At 41.3% G+C, this 16688-nt stretch overlaps 3 protein-coding genes across 5 annotated transcripts in view; 1 reads left to right on the top strand and 2 right to left on the bottom strand.

Annotated features, from left to right (window-relative positions):
• Window positions 1-2075, bottom strand: part of LOC121876770 (alpha-mannosidase 2x-like) — a 28153-nt gene extending 26078 nt beyond the window's left edge. The window contains exons 1-3 of one of the 2 annotated variants that reach the window (XM_042382147.1): window positions 1939-2067; window positions 953-1023; window positions 376-493 (exon numbers count right to left, since the gene is read on the bottom strand). In XM_042382147.1, coding sequence (XP_042238081.1) covers window positions 376-492 — 117 coding nt within the window. In that variant the 5' untranslated portion in view covers window position 493; window positions 953-1023; window positions 1939-2067. Of the gene's footprint in view, window positions 1-375; window positions 494-952; window positions 1024-1938 lie in introns of both variants that reach the window. The other variant, XM_042382146.1, reaches the window with a different exon arrangement.
• Window positions 2076-2508: 433 nt separating this feature from the next.
• On the top strand, window positions 2509-3934 carry LOC121876748 (uncharacterized PPE family protein PPE16-like). The gene is made up of 2 exons (XM_042382120.1): window positions 2509-2578; window positions 3372-3934. The coding sequence occupies exons 1-2, from the start codon at window positions 2509-2511 to the stop codon at window positions 3932-3934; spliced, it is 633 nt and encodes a 210-aa protein (XP_042238054.1).
• A 723-nt stretch (window positions 3935-4657) lies between these two features.
• LOC121876767 (chitooligosaccharidolytic beta-N-acetylglucosaminidase-like) lies at window positions 4658-16602 on the bottom strand. 2 transcript variants are annotated; one of them, XM_042382139.1, is made up of 7 exons: window positions 16473-16602; window positions 14091-14205; window positions 13524-13696; window positions 7245-8169; window positions 6972-7118; window positions 5987-6508; window positions 4658-5143 (listed from the first exon to the last, which is right to left on the bottom strand). In XM_042382139.1, exons 1-7 carry the CDS (start codon window positions 16508-16510, stop codon window positions 4928-4930), a joined length of 2136 nt encoding a protein of 711 aa, XP_042238073.1. In that variant the 5' UTR covers window positions 16511-16602; the 3' UTR covers window positions 4658-4927. The 2 variants fall into 2 exon arrangements, with proteins under 2 accessions (XP_042238073.1, XP_042238074.1); XM_042382140.1 differs by lacking the exon at window positions 16473-16602 and adding an exon at window positions 15055-15107.
• Window positions 16603-16688: the final 86 nt, after the last annotated feature.

Here is a 16688-nt window from a genome sequence, read left to right as displayed (position 1 = left end):
ACAGGTATAATTTTGGCTCAAGCTCACAGCAAAAATCACAAAGAAAGAGATCCATAAAACTTTAAATTTACAACAAATCTGAAGATGAGGATTAATCATACAATTTACAGCAGCAAAATTAAAAACAATTGATTTCATATCTTATTTCATAATAGCATTCTAGATAACTTAATTTTAAGTATCAGTCATCATACATCTTGTCAGAATTCCAAACATTTTAACATCCATCAGTATGACTGGAATACTTGATCATGGATGAATCTCAGCAGCATAGTAATATGAACACCTCCACAAACATCTGGCAATCAGTTACTATCAAGAATTTTGTATCAGTAAAACAAGGAATAAAAGATTAAAGAAATGTGGGTGACTGACCTTCTGTTCACCTGGTGGACGGGTGTCTGGAGGCAGACTGAGCACCTGGTACAACAACACCAGTGTAGCCATGCTCACGGCTCCCCCAAAGACCATTGATGACACCCGCAAACGCATCCTGAAATCGTTTTCATTTGTAAAATCAACACATGTCCCAGAATGACTTAAAAAAGACAGGAGGGTGGAACCTTTCACTGCCTTTTTAGATACAAAAGAACTTCTACAATAAATTCATCCTAATAAACCCACAACTGAAATAAGATGCGCTGTACTGTGTAGCCACTGTACACTCACCTGACACCAAATTTCTGTTTCATTAAATTTAAATATACAGTATTAGTCCCACGTTCAAGAGGAGCTTCAGAGTTACGGGATAACCTTCACTTATTGGACAATACTATAAAGAGTTGTGGAACTTTGAAATTTTAAAGAAAAAAAAATAGATGGGAGACCAATGTTTAGGTGAAATACGTTGGCAGACTAATCTTAAGGTAAAATAAGCTGGGGGGACCAATCTTCAGGTGATCTGGTGTCTTTAATCTCAACAAACACACCACGGTAATAATTATAAACTTACTTGAAGGGTTGTGTAAGTCTTTCCTGTGTGTACTGTAGTGCCTGTCTCAAGGCCGATGAAACATCATATTCCTGTGAAAGTGGAAAAAAAAAACATGTCACCACTTACCAAGAAAAAAGTAAAGGTGGAATCTAAAAGTGATGGAAGAGAAAGATAGAGAGAGTAGAGTAAAAACACCCAAGAAACAATAATGCAGTGTACAAATTATAGTGAAGAGGACAGCACAAATAATGGATAATGGATGGTAAATTATCATTTCGGTCATCCACTTATTTGAAACGAAGGTCAGAATCGTTCATAACACATCAGAAACCATCAGAAAAACATAATTTCAACTTAACGTAACCCAACCTAACCTGACCTAACTCAACCTAACCTAACCTAGACCAACTTAACCTAACCTAACCTCGCTGGATGACTGAAACGACAATACCTGAACGACAATAAATAATACATAATACAACAAAATTATTTATACCTACGAGAAATATACAACAGTGTGAACCTCTACCACTCAGCTGTTACAAGATAGAGACATACAGTAGCTACAGTACCATATGTCTGCCAGAGGTCATGTATGCCTCATTTACAGTATATCCAAACAACATCTCTTGAAATGTCGTGCAATTCCATAAAGTCCTTCTCGTGTTAACCGTTTCCTCCACCTTTACTATATAAAAAAGTTTAAATCCACCAGTTACGTTTAATAGTGAAAGTTAAGAGATTATCTGTACCCACCTTAACCTTTCACCTCTATACCACGCCTGTCTCCTATCCATCTACATACTAAACCAATATATATTAATTTTACTCAATAAATATCTAATTATCTACATTTACATATAATGTCCTTAAATATAGTCAAAGTAGTTATTGCATCACACCCGAGTCTACATCCTACCCCCCCATCACCTTATGTTACCCTCACTACCCCCTCATAACTACCCTGTTAGGCCCAAGCTGTTGTGTTTAGTGGTGATATGTACCTGTGTGGCGCCCTGGCGTGGTGTTGGGGGGTGGTCATGAGAGATAGGACAGCACACAATGGTCTGGGTTGATCTCGTCTGGCTGCCACAACACCACTCTGACAGCTCCACACTCCTCTTACCTCACTCTCATGTTAACACTCAATACAAACCAAATCTTCTCAACGACACCATACCCAATATAATCACCATCAAATATAATAGTTATTTTATTTGTTTAATTAATTTTATTTGATGTAAAATTTGTTTATCTTTATTTCAGACATATACTAAAATAAAAAAATAACATTGTGTGAACTGGATGTAAAGGCTCCTGAGCGTAAACAGACACCACTTTGGAAAAACAAATTTTAAAAACATAATTATGAGATAAATTTAGATTACATTGTATTGTCTAGCAGTCTATGTTAGCTTATTCTTTGTTATAATATTACTGTTGTATTAATGTCTTTGGTAGTAGTTAACCGTATCCCATTAATAACTACCTGTTGTACTGTCTGGTGCCCCGTGGACAACAGGGCGAGGAAAATATACAGCAAGGATTCTACTTCTAGTTACTAGTGTAGAAGGATGACTCACTCATTGGGCGAACACGTTCACAACTTCACTCTCGAATGTGGTGCTGCCAAACAGCTGTTAGGTATACAAAATCGTTGGCAAGCAGGCATTAAAGGGAGGAAGACGCACCTTTCCGTGGATTCACGGTTTTTATTGTCTTGCGCACTTTTTTTACCATCTACAATGGGACTCAATTACTGTGCAACTATTAACTGCTTCAACATCACTTAAAAAAAAAGAACAGAAACTTGTCTTCTGTTTTCTGAAGGATCCAGAGAGGTGAGTGGTAAAAGTACTTCTGTCAATGTTGACTTTATTGTTCATTAGTCTTTATGAGCTCTTCTTTATTTAATTCATTTATTATTGATAACGATCCTCTCTTCAGAATTGCTAATTAACATCACCAGGATACAGTTGTATTGTTAAAAATATGAGGATAGAACTTTGAAGTTTTGGGTCAATATTCGTTTTAGGACCAACCACAACTTTTTCGATGAAATTATTTTTTTTTGTATAGTCCAGTGTGTTTTGAATGGATTTTACATTCATTTCTTGGGCAAATTCATGGAAACCTTACCATCCCAACCGAACATAACAAAGGAAGTTGTGTTCACTCAATTCGTCTTGCCTAATTCACTGAACAAAACCAAGTTTTGGCTGCTACAGCTGAACCATACAAAGTCTGAATACTAAACTGTGTGATACATTTATTATGGTAAACATTCAGGAGAGTACAACCTAGGAACTCAACATTCAGGAGAGTACAACCCAGGAACTCAACATTCAGGAGAGTACAACCTAGGAATTCAACATTCAGGAGAGTACAACCTAGGAACTCAACATTCAGGAGTACAACCCAGGAATTCAACATTCAGGAGAGTACAACCTAGGAACTCAACATTCAGGAGAGTACAACCCAGGAATTCAACATTCAGGCGAGTACAACCTAGGAACTCAACATTCAGGAGAGTACAACCTAGGAACTCAACATTCAGGAGAGTACAACCCAGGAATTCAACATTCAGGAGAGTACAACCTAGGAATTCAACATTCAGGAGAGTACAACCCAGGAATTCAACATTCAGGAGAGTACAACCTAGGAACTCAACATTCAGGAGAGTACAACCCAGGAACTCAACATTCAGGAGAGTACAACACAAGAACTCAACATTCAGGAGAGTACAACCTAGGAACTCAACATTCAGGAGAGTACAACCTAGGAACTCAACATTCAGGAGAGTACAACCCAGGAATTCAACATTCAAGAGAGTACAACCTAGAAACTCAACATTCAGGAGAGTACAACCTAGGAACTCAACATTCAGGAGAGTACAACCTAGGAACTCAACATTCAGGAGAGTACAACCTAGGAACTCAACATTCAGGAGAGTACAACCCAGGAACTCAACACCATATTGATTTTAATATAGGGAGATAGAACGAAGAAATATGACTGCTGTACCTGCACTGTCTTCTACCTGATAAAATTTTCGGCACAAATTTATATTTGTCCAGGTATTTTGACTTCTCGAATTTACTTAAGAGTACAATTTTGATCTCACGAAGTGGGCAGGACTTTGAAGTAGAGGAAAATTGTGTGGTAAAAACGCACAAAAATTGAAGCAAACCAAACCTAATGAAATCTTGCCTAACCTAACTTAACTTTTCCTAACCTAGCCTTACTTAACCTAACTTTGTGTTGGCAATATTGTGTCGTTTCATGAAAAACAATAAGTTGAGAATCAGTCGAGTATAACCTAACCCAACCTAACCTAACAATCCCCAGCCTAGCAAGTGTTCTGAGTCACCTGGTTATCCCCATTCACTACTTCGACAGGTTATCCCCACAGGGCAACATACTTTACCTGTCAACCTAATGTAACCTAATCTGACCGAACCTGTAACCTAACCTAACTTAACCTAATATGGCATCCTAACCTAACCTAATCTAATCTGACTGAACCTGTAACCTAACCTAACCTAAGCTAAACCTAACCTCGCCACACAACACTCAGGGCATCCCAGAATCAGGAAGGTTGCCATACAGTTGGGTCCTGGTGTGACTGTTCTTAAGTGTGTGAGTAAACTGACCTTGAGACACACAAGATAGATAAAAAGATAAAGTCAGGTAAATGTATATAAGACACTAAACACAGTCTACTCAATATTTGAATAATTTTATTGATAAAATCGGAAATTAAATTCATTGTTTACTCTGAGTACTGATAATAGTTGTTTTGCACAAGAAGTAAACAATATATTATTACACAAGACACAGGTGTAGTACACAAACTTAACACTTACATAATCAGCCAAACACTTGGCTTCCTACACTAGTGTCTTCCTTTAACTGGTGATGACACACTGAAGTGTTCTCGAGAGGTTCTACAGGCAACAGGGGCCTCGAGAGCAGCCCTGAGGAGAACTATGATCAGGGTAGACAATTCTCCAATACAGGCAACAGAGGCTGCTGACGACGACAGGCGCCATCGTTCTGGTAACACCACTCAGGCTGGATGCGATCGGCCTGAACACCTCGCTTTACAAGTCTCTGGCGGTGGTGGATGAAGCGGGTCTCTGCTGGCTGCCAGTTGGTGCGGGGATTTGTCCACAGTCTCTCTGCCAACGCCGCCCCACGAGGCCACAACTGTTAAACATCATTATTTTATGTCTCATATATAATAAAGGCAAAGCGGTTACTCTAAATGTACTGGACAGCATATATATACAGTATATATACAGTATATATATATATATATATATATATATATATATATATATATATATATATTCAGTAGTACAATACTGTATTTCATCATTACTAGAAGGTATATACTTCCTGCAGCGGTTAGGTTAGTTTAAGTCAGGGTATGTTATATTAGGTTAGGTTAAATTACGTTGTTAGTTATGTTAAGTTAAGCTTTGGTTAGGATACGTTAGGTTTACGTTAAGGTGTTTAATCAGTAAATGAAATAAGCTGGTGGTGTCTAATCTTCCACTGATGCCTTTCTTTTTATTATATTTATAAGTAATTTTGTGAAAAAAAATTGATATAAAAAATTATGGAATTGTGGAATGTATTATTTGGAGTAGTTTCTGTTGCTGACTTATTGATCTTTTTATGGTTCCCATTACAACCAGTCCAAGCTTTCATCAGTACTTGTCATCATCGTACTCACGGGGTTAAGTCATCGTACTCATGGGTTAAGTCATCATATTCATGGGGTTAAGTCGTCATTGTACTCACAGGGTTAAGTCGTCATTGTACTCACGGGGTTTGTCATCATACTCATGGGGTTAAGTCATCGCATTCAAAGGGTTAAATTCCACTACAATGTCACCCAACGATTGTAATTATTATATCAGTTGTGAATGAAGCAGAAAAGTGACTGGCGTTACACTGAAGTTAAGATGAACGTCAGTATAAGGAGGTAGGCAGACCCATAATGACTTCCATAGCTATGTTGTCTTGGTCAACAGTGACACTAACCTTTGCGTCCATGGAAGCCTCGTCGATCTGCTCACTCCAGAGTGCCGCCTCCCCACCCAACACCAGGTCGCTGTGGGGAGAGCCTGTTAGGTTCCTGGCTATATCATGGGGGCTGTTGTCGTACATAACATGCCAGCCCTGGTAGGGGCTGCACCAGTTATTGCCTTTTGACATCCAATCCGCGGCCCCACAAGCCAGGTACCAGGAGTCATAGTTACTGAAGATGACACGGTAGTTCTTACGCAGGAGCTCGGCGATGACGGGGTCACTGCCTTTGGTCCAGATCTGTATGATGTACTTACTGTTGCTCAGGTACCGTTCAACGCGCTCCTTACCTGTGAGGCCCGACGACCACAATATGCCAGTCACTTGTACTGCTTTGTTGACAGTGGTGAGCAGCTGGTAAGCCTTCTCCTGGAACACGCCCCACTGGTCATAGTAGGCGTCAACGTCGAGGCTGTTGTTATTGGCGGTCATCCAGGAGGTGATCTCCTCCGTCGTGTTCCAGCAGTTGAGGTTCACCTGTAGTGTACGACAACCACCTCAACAAGTGTCCTGAATCATAGTAATATAACGACAATTCTTATGAAATGTGATAGCCAAGACCCTCGATAATTTGGCACTCTGGGGGCTCTGGCCATGCCGAATTAGTTCAAATTTCCATTTTAGCAAAATACACACAACCATATCAGAATCCATGTCCTGAATCCGACTTCTTTTTATGCAGTTGTGTTAATGATCGCCTGTTCGCAATCGAGGTATTATTACAGACAAAGTTAACTTTTTACTTATTTATTTCACTAAATTTTCCTTGAAGGTTCTGAGTAAACGTTAAACTGTTGACTAGAAGTTTCTAATATGTGACAGTAACATACTGACTGAGCTTAATCATTTTATGGAGATATCTTAATCCACACTTACTGTAATCTTTGTTGAGCCTAAGGTAGCTCTTGAGTTCTCTAAGTAAGAAGCAGAGTTGACTCACCTCGTCTCCACCGAAGTGGAATAGGTCAACGGGGCTGAAGACCTGAGCCAACTCCTTATAGATCTTGGCCATCACAGTGTACATGTTGGGGTTGGCGAGGTTGAGCTGACCACAAGGTGGCTGAAAACAGTATGACAGCCACGGTTCCTGGAGACAAAAAAGTGTTGGTAAATATGATGGGGGGGGGGGGTACGTGCGATTAACACTTTATTTCTAATAAGTTTGTAAAACTAAAAGCCGAATTGGATCAGGACTAATGTATAATAAACTCACCTTATTGACGCAGACAGCCAGTTTGCCCAGCCCGTGTGTCTCCCCCCATTGCCAGCCGTTGCCAACATGGGCTGGAGCATCCAACTCCGGCACAATGCGAATGCCCCTCACTCTGGCGTACTGCACCAAGTGTCGCACTTCGTGCGGGTGGTAGATCTGGCTGGGGGTGTAGGCGCCGTAGAAGGCCATGTTAGGGAGGCTCTCCAGGTAGAGTGGGAAGGAGTGGGTGTCGGTGATGTGCCAATGGAAGGTGTTGAGCTTGTTGGCCGCCATAGTATCCAAGGTTCTCTCGATGGCCGCCACGCTGAAGAAGTTGCGAGATGTGTCAAGGAGCAGTCCGCGGTACTTGAAGGCAGGAGCATCATACACGGAGGCGGTTCTGACGATCATGAGTGTGCCTCGGTTCTCGTGGTACTCCACCAGCTGCGTCAGTGTCTCGAGGGCATGGCGCGCACCGAAGAAGTTGGGAGCAATGATGGTGGCTGTAGTTTTGTCTCCGTCAGTGTGTATATGTAACTCATAAGACTCGTTGGTATGGAGGGTGAGGAAGGTCTCCACACCCTGCACCTGTACCTTCACCTCTACACCGTGTACAGCGCTGGAGGGACTCCAATGAGAACTCCAGGGCGCAGAGCCGCTGCTGTAGTGTGGATGGTGCTTCTCCAAGTTTCCCTTGAAAATGTCGAAGGCCTCTCGCAGCAGCGGGAGGACTTCCTCTGTAATCAGGGGCGTGAGGAAGACGTTGGTGGGCAGGAACTCGACCACATCTGTCCCGAGTTTAGCAGTTTGGGGTTGTGGCCACAGGACACCGAAGGGTCCACACGTTAACTTACACTGGTTAAGAGTCACGAGTCCAGCGATGCCATCGTTTACCTCCTTGATACACCTGCCTGACTCACACCTGTACCCCCATGGTGACGGTAACCTATTGAGAGGACACGTGTTGACACCTGTTTATTATGGTTAAACTATACAGTGTGCTCTGTCCACACTGTTCCTAACAGGAAATCATGCCTATGGAACCTACATCCTTTTTTTTATAATTCATATTGTGTTGCTTATTATTCAAGAAGGGCAGCAAGAGTGCGGCATAGAACGAGAGACCAATCAGTCTAACGTGACATACTGTGTACTGTATACAAACTTTTTTTCAAAAAGTTTGTATACTTTTGAAGAAAAAAAATTGGGATGCCATCATCCAATACCTGACCAAGAAGAGTTTTATTAATGCATGGCTTTATGGATTAGAAACCTTGTCTGACAAACTTGTTAACTTTCCTTGACATGGCCACAGACTACGTGGACCAAGGTTCACCAGTAGATGTATTGTGCATGGATTACTCTAAAACGTTTGACAAAGTTCTACAGGCATGACTCGCCTCTAAGGTCCAGGCACATGGCATCACAGCCAAAATATTGAAATGGCTCAAAAAACAAGCAACAAGGAATGATCATAAACGTAGTACATTCTGGATGGAAAAAGGTTCTCGGTGGAGTACCATAAGCACTCTTTGTTGGACCCATCTTGTTTGTGATCTAAATTAACGATATTGATAAAAATATACACTTCGCAGAATGAAGTTTGCTGACATCATGAAGATATTTGGGAAGCTGGCAAGTCAATAGGTATAATGTCTCAACCAAAGAAAATAAATTGCAAGGGGAGCACAAAGACCCAGAACACGACTACTCTGTAATTAACACTACCATGGCGCCTGTGTATCAGGAGGAAGAGACCTAGGCGTCGTGCTAAACCAATTTCCTAAGGCAGAGAAACAAGTGGAGACAGCATATAAAGATAAGATAATGCTTCATCAACTTTATGAGTCTTCCAGACGTCCCCGTGCGGATGACTGTATACAAGCACAGTGACATTCCCTTCAGGACACAACATCACGAGAAAAAGTGCAGCACTGAACTAAATCATCTTGATAATACAAGACTGACAGCTCGTCAGACAAAGGCACAACAGGGCAGATCTCATGGAGTTCATTAAAATCCTGAAAGTATTGAAAGACGTATAAATCCAGGTCATTTCTCTAAGATGTCACGCACCACAACATGAGGGGACACAACTACAACCTCGTCAAGTTATCATACAGAATGAACATAAGGAAATACTTCTTTACACAGAGGCTGTTAGACCTGTGGAACAGCCTACTAACTGGAGCCATGAAAACAAGACAGTACAGTGGGGTATGCTATAACGAACGGATCCTACTACGAATATTCCTATAACGAACGGTTTTACCTATAAAATTGAGAATGCTATAACGAACGAAACTCCTACAACGAGCATTATTTAAAAAATATATATATATATATATTTTTTTGCTAATTTATTGTTTTTTTATTACAAGTATTAATGATATTCTTTATTTCAGGGGTTTAGATGCATATTTATGCACTTTTTACAATTTTATATTATATTTTTCAGTGTTAAGTGGTTGTATTTGGGGGCCTGGAACGGATTAATCCTATAACGAACGAATGCTATAACGAACAAGGTTCTAGAACCAATTAGATTCGTTATAGCATACCCCACTGTACTTGACTTCAAAATAGACCTAGACAAGACTATCAGGACCAGTGAAGGGATCCTACACAGGTCGATGATATCCTTATCCCGTCTTGGCCACCTCTTGTTGTTAATATTTATCAGTGTAACTTTTTTACTTTTATCCTTTTCACCAAAAAATTGACTCGTTAGCCTCTTGGGCGATCGGTCATGTCTCTGTTATGCACCGTTGGAAAGTACTGGGCATGCACCAGCTACTGAACGTACCTGAACTTGCTCCAGTGTTGGTTAAGTCTGGTCTTGAAAGAGCTCACACTCGGTGCAGACACAACACTTTCTGGTATATTGTTCCAAGAGTTTACAACTCTCACACCGAAAAAGTTTGCCCTCACAGTTTTCTGGACCTGCGGCTTCTTCAATCTTGAGCTGTGACCCCTTGTGGGGCGAGCGTCCGCCAGCTTCAAGTAGGGACACTCGACTGAGTAGTGCCCCTTGAGACGCTTATACACCTCAATTAGGTCGCCCCTTGCCCGTCTGTAGTATAAGCTAGGCAAGTTCAGGCGCTCCAATCTCTCAGGGTAGTTGAGGTGCCGAAGAGCAGGCACCAGTCTGGTGGCCCTCCTTTGAACATTTCCACCCAACTGATAGTCCCTAGCATATCTCGGGGACCAGACGGGGTGACAGTACTCCAGATGAGGAAGCACTTCACTCTTGAAGATCGTTACGAGGGACAGACCGTCAAGATATCTGAACGACCTTCTTCAAGACTAGCGTGTGCACTAATCTCGAATACTGTACACGATTATAACCCTTAGTTTTGGAAGTAAAATATTGCACTATAAAACTACCATCTGACTCATGTCCTCACGAACCACCATGCCTTCACACCGCGTGGAAAATTTATCTTCTTCATGTTTATCAAAACCTCACTCATGCCCTCAGGAACCGTGGGAGTCATACTGTGTTGAGCCGCCTTGTGGTCAGCTCAACCTCGCCAACCCCAACATGTACACTGTGATGGCCAAGATCTATAAGGAGTTGGTTGTAGTATTACAGAAGAGTAATTGTGTTAAGTGGATCGTATTTTCTTTAGTCTAGTGGTAGCATTTTTAGGACAAAATGGATGAGTCATTAGAGCAGGAAAGTACCACAGTTAATGTCCAATTGTTAGAGAGGTTGGAAAGGGCTATGTCAATCAACAAGAGACAATACTCCGAGCTAGAAGAATGGCAGACACATATTAGGGACTCAGAACAAGACCGCTGGCATGCAAGTAACTCGAACACTGATCAAGAGTATCCGTAGTCTGAGCAGACATGCATAATAGTGTGAATGGATATCGGTATGTTTTGAATATCACAGATCACTTTAAAGCTTGTCAATTTCTATCCTCTGAGAACAAAATCCACTCAGAAAGTGACAAGAGAATTTGGAAAGTTCATTAAGGTTTTTGGTGATCCTAGAATAGTCATTGCAGATAATGGAAGTGAATTCACGGCTGCACAGTTTAGAGAATTATGTAGAGTAACTGGCCTTAAGACCAATTTTCCATTACCATACCATCCTAGAGGTAACAGTGTCACAGAGCGAATTGAGCCCTATTTTGCAAGGGTTTTTTTTTCTCTTCAAGACACTTACAGAGACAAGTAGGAATTGACTTACCCATTGGATGAAAGTGAGGTGATAAAGAGAGCAGCTGAGAAAGTAAAAAGATATGGAAGTAGACATGTTTGTTCAGCTGAATGAGCCCCTACTTCCACTTTATGATTATTCCTCGGACTCAGGTTCAGATGATGAAAGTGATTGCGGAAGTGTGGAATATCAGCCTGCAAACAGATTCCGTGAGGCAGAGGAGACGAGTAGTTAGAATGGATTTGTAGGACATATAGTTCCAGAATGTTGTGTCGATTGAATATTTTTTAATACACAGTTTGATAGAGTTGATTGTTGAATTATAAAGTTTTTGGTGGGGGGAGACAGTTGCTCAGGTGGTTTGTCAGAATTTTTTTTGGGGGGGATGTTGACTTCGTCAGTGGAAACGAAGTCACCCCGACATTTTAAATACCAGTTCTTACGAACCGAAGTTCGGAAATCCAGGTGTTACATAGGTGGAGAAATCTCATTTTTTTTTGGGTTGTTGACTTCGTTGACTTGATACAACTTCATAGTTTGAGAAAGAGGAACTGCTAGTTTGTCCCGAGTCTGTCGTGTACAGGACGTGTATTTTTACCCCAGACTGGACCCAGAGAGAGAGCCAGCCTTCTCACTGCGGTAAATACACACGTCCTGTCCAAGAGCTAACCACGGGAGAGTGGGCTCTAACACCGTGCGTTGGAGTTGAGTCTAGAACCTCTCGAACGCTTCACTGTTAGAGGAAGACACTAGTGTAGGTAGCAGTGAAGTCCAATTGTTTGTATGATTATGTAGTGCTAAGTTTATGTACTACACCTGTGTCTTGTGGAATAATATATTGTGATAAACAACTATTATCAGTACTCAATAAACATTATTTTGTTTCAATTCCCAATTTTCACAATATATATATATAGATAGTGTCTATCTATCTATCTATTTATCCATACGATTATGTATATATTTGTTACAGTCATTTTATGGCTTACTATGACCCCGCCCCCTTACACCACAAAAGACAGACGTGACAAGACTCGGTGAAGGAAAGGTTTAGGGGGATGTACTACTGGCAATGTAGAAAGTTCACTGACATTAGGTGTGGTTGGACTACACAGGACAACACCCATGGTATAAATTTATGCAGAATTTCTACTGTGCTACCAAGCTCTAAACTGACAATAAACACTGTTGATTAAGAGGGTTTTATGCTATAGAAATACTGTACCGAATGCAATATAGACAAACTATTATTCTAGCCACTACAAATAATATTAAAAAGGTAGAGGTCTTTATTCTTAACGTTACATGACTAAAAATAGTTTCCGTAAATTTCTGTTACAGTTGAACATTCCTTAAGTACAGTAGCATGGTCAAGTAGTAGTACTGTATTGCCACACATCCAGTATATACAGTCAAGTAGTAGTACTGTATTGCCACACATCCAGTATACACAGTCAAGTAGTAGTACTGTATTGCCACACATCCAGTATACACAGTCTTGTCACACCAGAGTGCAGTAAGATGCTGACAACCTCTGTGAGTCCCTCTGAGTCACTCATTGACAACATCTGTTTCCGTTTGCCACTGAGGCGACTGAGCAGTGAGCCACATTGCATAATAACGGGATTACTATACAAATGAGTAACTGGCTACTCGTTCAGGATATCACGAGACTGACTGCATAATGCAATGGCTGAAATGAAGATGAGAGATTAGTTATGGACGATAAGAACAAAACTTTTTATAAGTAATTTTTTCACAGTTGACGATATTTACTGAAAAATACCCCATGGGGTAATTAGTATCGACTGAGGGGGAGGGAGACTCGATGGAAACCAAAAATAACCTAACAAAGCTATCATAATCATTATACTAAACATTATGTCCTTATTTTGTTGTTGTATGTATTAAGTGATCGTAAATAAGTTAATATGCATTGACTCCCTCAACCCGCAGTCTATGGTTGATCCCTGAACTATCTGGGCTGGGCAGGAAGAGGAATAACAGCCATCTTAGAGAGGGTGAGGGACAAATAGGGATAACAGAAATTAATAAAAGGTAATTAGTTGCCCACAGCCAATACAATAATTTAAATACAGCACAGCATAGTATAGTACTGTGAACTTTACCTGACAAACTTGCTGGCTGTCAAAACACCATACTGGGAGCCAAGCAAAGAGTTGGCCCTGGAATTGGAGCCCGCCAGCTGACGGACCAGGTTCTTGATCTCGGTGATAGTGAGTTGCTTGGCCTGGAGGTCTGACTCTAGTCTTTGTAAGCGAGACTCCAACGACACTATTAACTGAAGAGCGGAAACACAGGTATAATTTTGGCTCAAGCTCACAGCAAAAATCACAAAGAAAGAGATCCATAAAACTTTAAATTTACAACAAATCTGAAGATGAGAATTAATCATACAATTTACAGCAGCAAAATTAAAAACAATTGATTTCATATCTTATTTCATAATAGCATTCTAGATAACTTAATTATAAGTATCAGTCATCATACATCTTGTCAGAATTCCAAACATTTTAACATCCATCAGTATGACTGGAATACTTGATCATGGATGAATCTCAGCAGCATAGTAATATGAACACCTCCACAAACATCTGGCAATCAGTTACTATCAAGAATTTTGTATCCCTGAGTAAAACAAGGAATAAAAGCTTAAAGTAATGTGGGTGACTGACCTGTTCACCTGGTGGACGGGTGTCTGGAGGCAGACTGAGCCCCTGGTACAACAACACCAGTGTAGCCATGCTCACGGCTCCCCCAAAGACCATTGATGATACCCGCAAACGCATCCTGAAATTGTTTTCATTTGTAAAATCAACACATGTCCCAGAATGACTTAAAAAAGACAGGAGGGTGGAACCTTTCACTGCCTTTTTAAATACAAAAGAACTTCTACAATAAATTCATCCTAATAAACCCACAACTGAAATAAGATGCGCTGTACTGTGTAGCCACTGTACACTCACCTGACACCAAATTTCTGTTTCATTAAATTTAAATATACAGTATTAGTCCCACGTTCAAGAGGAGCTTCAGAGTTACGGAATAACCTTCACTTATTGGACAATACTATAAAGAGTTGTGGAACTTTGAACTTTTAAAGAAAAAAAATAGATGGGAGACCAATGTTTAGGTGAAATACGTTGGCAGGCTAATCATCAGGTGAAATAAGTTGGGGACTAATCTTAAGGTAAATTAAGCTCTGGGGGGACTAATCATCAGGTGAAATAAGTTGGGGACTAATCTTAAGGTAAATTAAGCTCTTGGGGGACTAATCATCAGGTGAAATAAGTTGGGGACTAATCTTAAGGTAAATTAAGCTCTGGGGGGACTAATCATCAGGTGAAATAAGTTGGGGACTAATCTTAAGGTAAATTAAGCTCTGGGGGGACTAATCATCAGGTGAAATAAGTTGGGGACTAATCTTAAGGTAAATTAAGCTCTTGGGGGACTAATCATCAGGTGAAATAAGTTGGGGACTAATCTTAAGGTAAATTAAGCTCTGGGGGGACTAATCATCAGGTGAAATAAGTTGGGGGGACTAAACATAAGGTGAAACTAAGCTGGGGGGACCGATCGTCAGGTGATCTGGTGTCTTTAATCTCAACAAACACAGCACAGTAATAACTATAAACTTACTTGACAACTGGGACCTTTATGCTAGGGATGGGGTTGTCTTCTTAATTCTGTCGACCGCCGCATGGTTCATGTGTAGGGATCCCCTCGTATTCCTAGAAGCACTGGGTTTGGTCTTGGGTATATATTTATCAATCAAATGGATCACTTTACAAGTTATGATATTCAGCGTAGTGTCTGCGTTCTTGTACCTTAATGAGTCAGGCCAGTTGATACCTCTCATCTCTTCCCTCATCCCATTGTAATTTCCCTTGTAATATTTGCACCTTGGCCTGGTCTTATCCTGAATTAGGTAACAGTTAAATCTGAATGACAACACTATATGGTGACTGGTGCCAACTGGGGCAAGGTGTTCCAGTTTGGCCACCATACCCTCCTCGTTTGTTATGATGTCAAGTGGCTTGGGTGTTTGCTCTCCTCTGTAATGTGTCGGGTCTCTTACATGTTGGAACAGAAAATTATCCCTCAGAGTTTCTACAAAAAGAGTAGCAGGGTTATTCAAGTCATTTGGGGTGGACTTGTTTCTCCAGTCGATGTCGCCATAGTTGAAGTTCCCCATGATAAGGAGGTGGCCGCGTTGTCTACTAAGGTTCTTAAGTTCCTTTGATTTAGTAGGCCACAGTTTGGGGATCTGTAGATACACCCGACGATAAGTAAGTCCCCTCCCTTTAATTTAATTTTACACCAATTGGGCTCTTCAAAAACATCCTCTCCCTGCACCCTCGCCTGGCTGGCTCTAAGGTCTCGCCTAGCATAGATAACCACACCCCTCTTGCAAGTTTCTTGAGAAAGGTTCATAAATGAGTCATATCTGGGTCGATTCTCCTGTTCTTGTACAACAGTTCTACAACTCCTACAATATCTGGTTGGTGTACTCTCAGTAGTGTTTCAAACTCCTCTCTTATGAAGAAACGTGTCGGTATTAGTATACATGACATCCAAGCCAGAATTTGTTCTCGGTAAGGTCTCTGCTCTTAGTAGTAACCCTGCTACCCTCCCCCCCCCCATTCTCAGAAGCTGAAGCATTTGCTAAGTACACTGTATTTTGCAGGGTGTGGTTAGAAATGTCATTGTTTACACGGCGCTTGCCTCCTGTCCGGCAGGCGGAGCTTGTGCCGCCTCCCGGGTGGGTTTAGAGTGGTGGAGGGTGTACTGCTGCCCCCTTGGCCCTGTGTCGGCACACTCGCTTCCACTACCCTCCCCCTGAGTATAACCCATGTACACCCGTCCCCGTTCTTCCTTGACACCTCCCTCTTCTGCTTCAAGTCCTGCAGGGGCTTCTTGTGCTGTTCCCTCTGCATTACCGTGCGATCTGGGTGAATGAATAAATCCCGAAATACCTCGAACCTTGTGTTACCCTCACTACCCCCTCACAGCTACCCTGTTAGGCCCAAGCTGTTGTGTTTAGTGGTGATATGTACCTGTGTGGCGCCCTGGCGTGGTGTTGGGGGGTGGTCATGAGAGATAGGACAGCACACAATGGTCTGGGTTGATCTCGTCTGGCTGCCACAACACCACTCTGACAGCTCCACACTCCTCTTACCTCACTCTCATGTTAACACTCAATACAAACCAAATCTTCTCAACGACACCATACCCAATATAATCACCATCAAATATAATAGTTATTTTATTTT

This window comes from Homarus americanus, unplaced genomic scaffold (genome assembly GCF_018991925.1).
Source record: "Homarus americanus isolate GMGI-L3 unplaced genomic scaffold, GMGI_Hamer_2.0 scaffold50281, whole genome shotgun sequence".
Classification (NCBI taxonomy): Eukaryota; Metazoa; Arthropoda; class Malacostraca; order Decapoda; family Nephropidae; genus Homarus; species Homarus americanus.
Note: the sequence above shows the minus strand (reverse complement) of the source record. Positions and strands in the feature narration are given on the sequence as shown.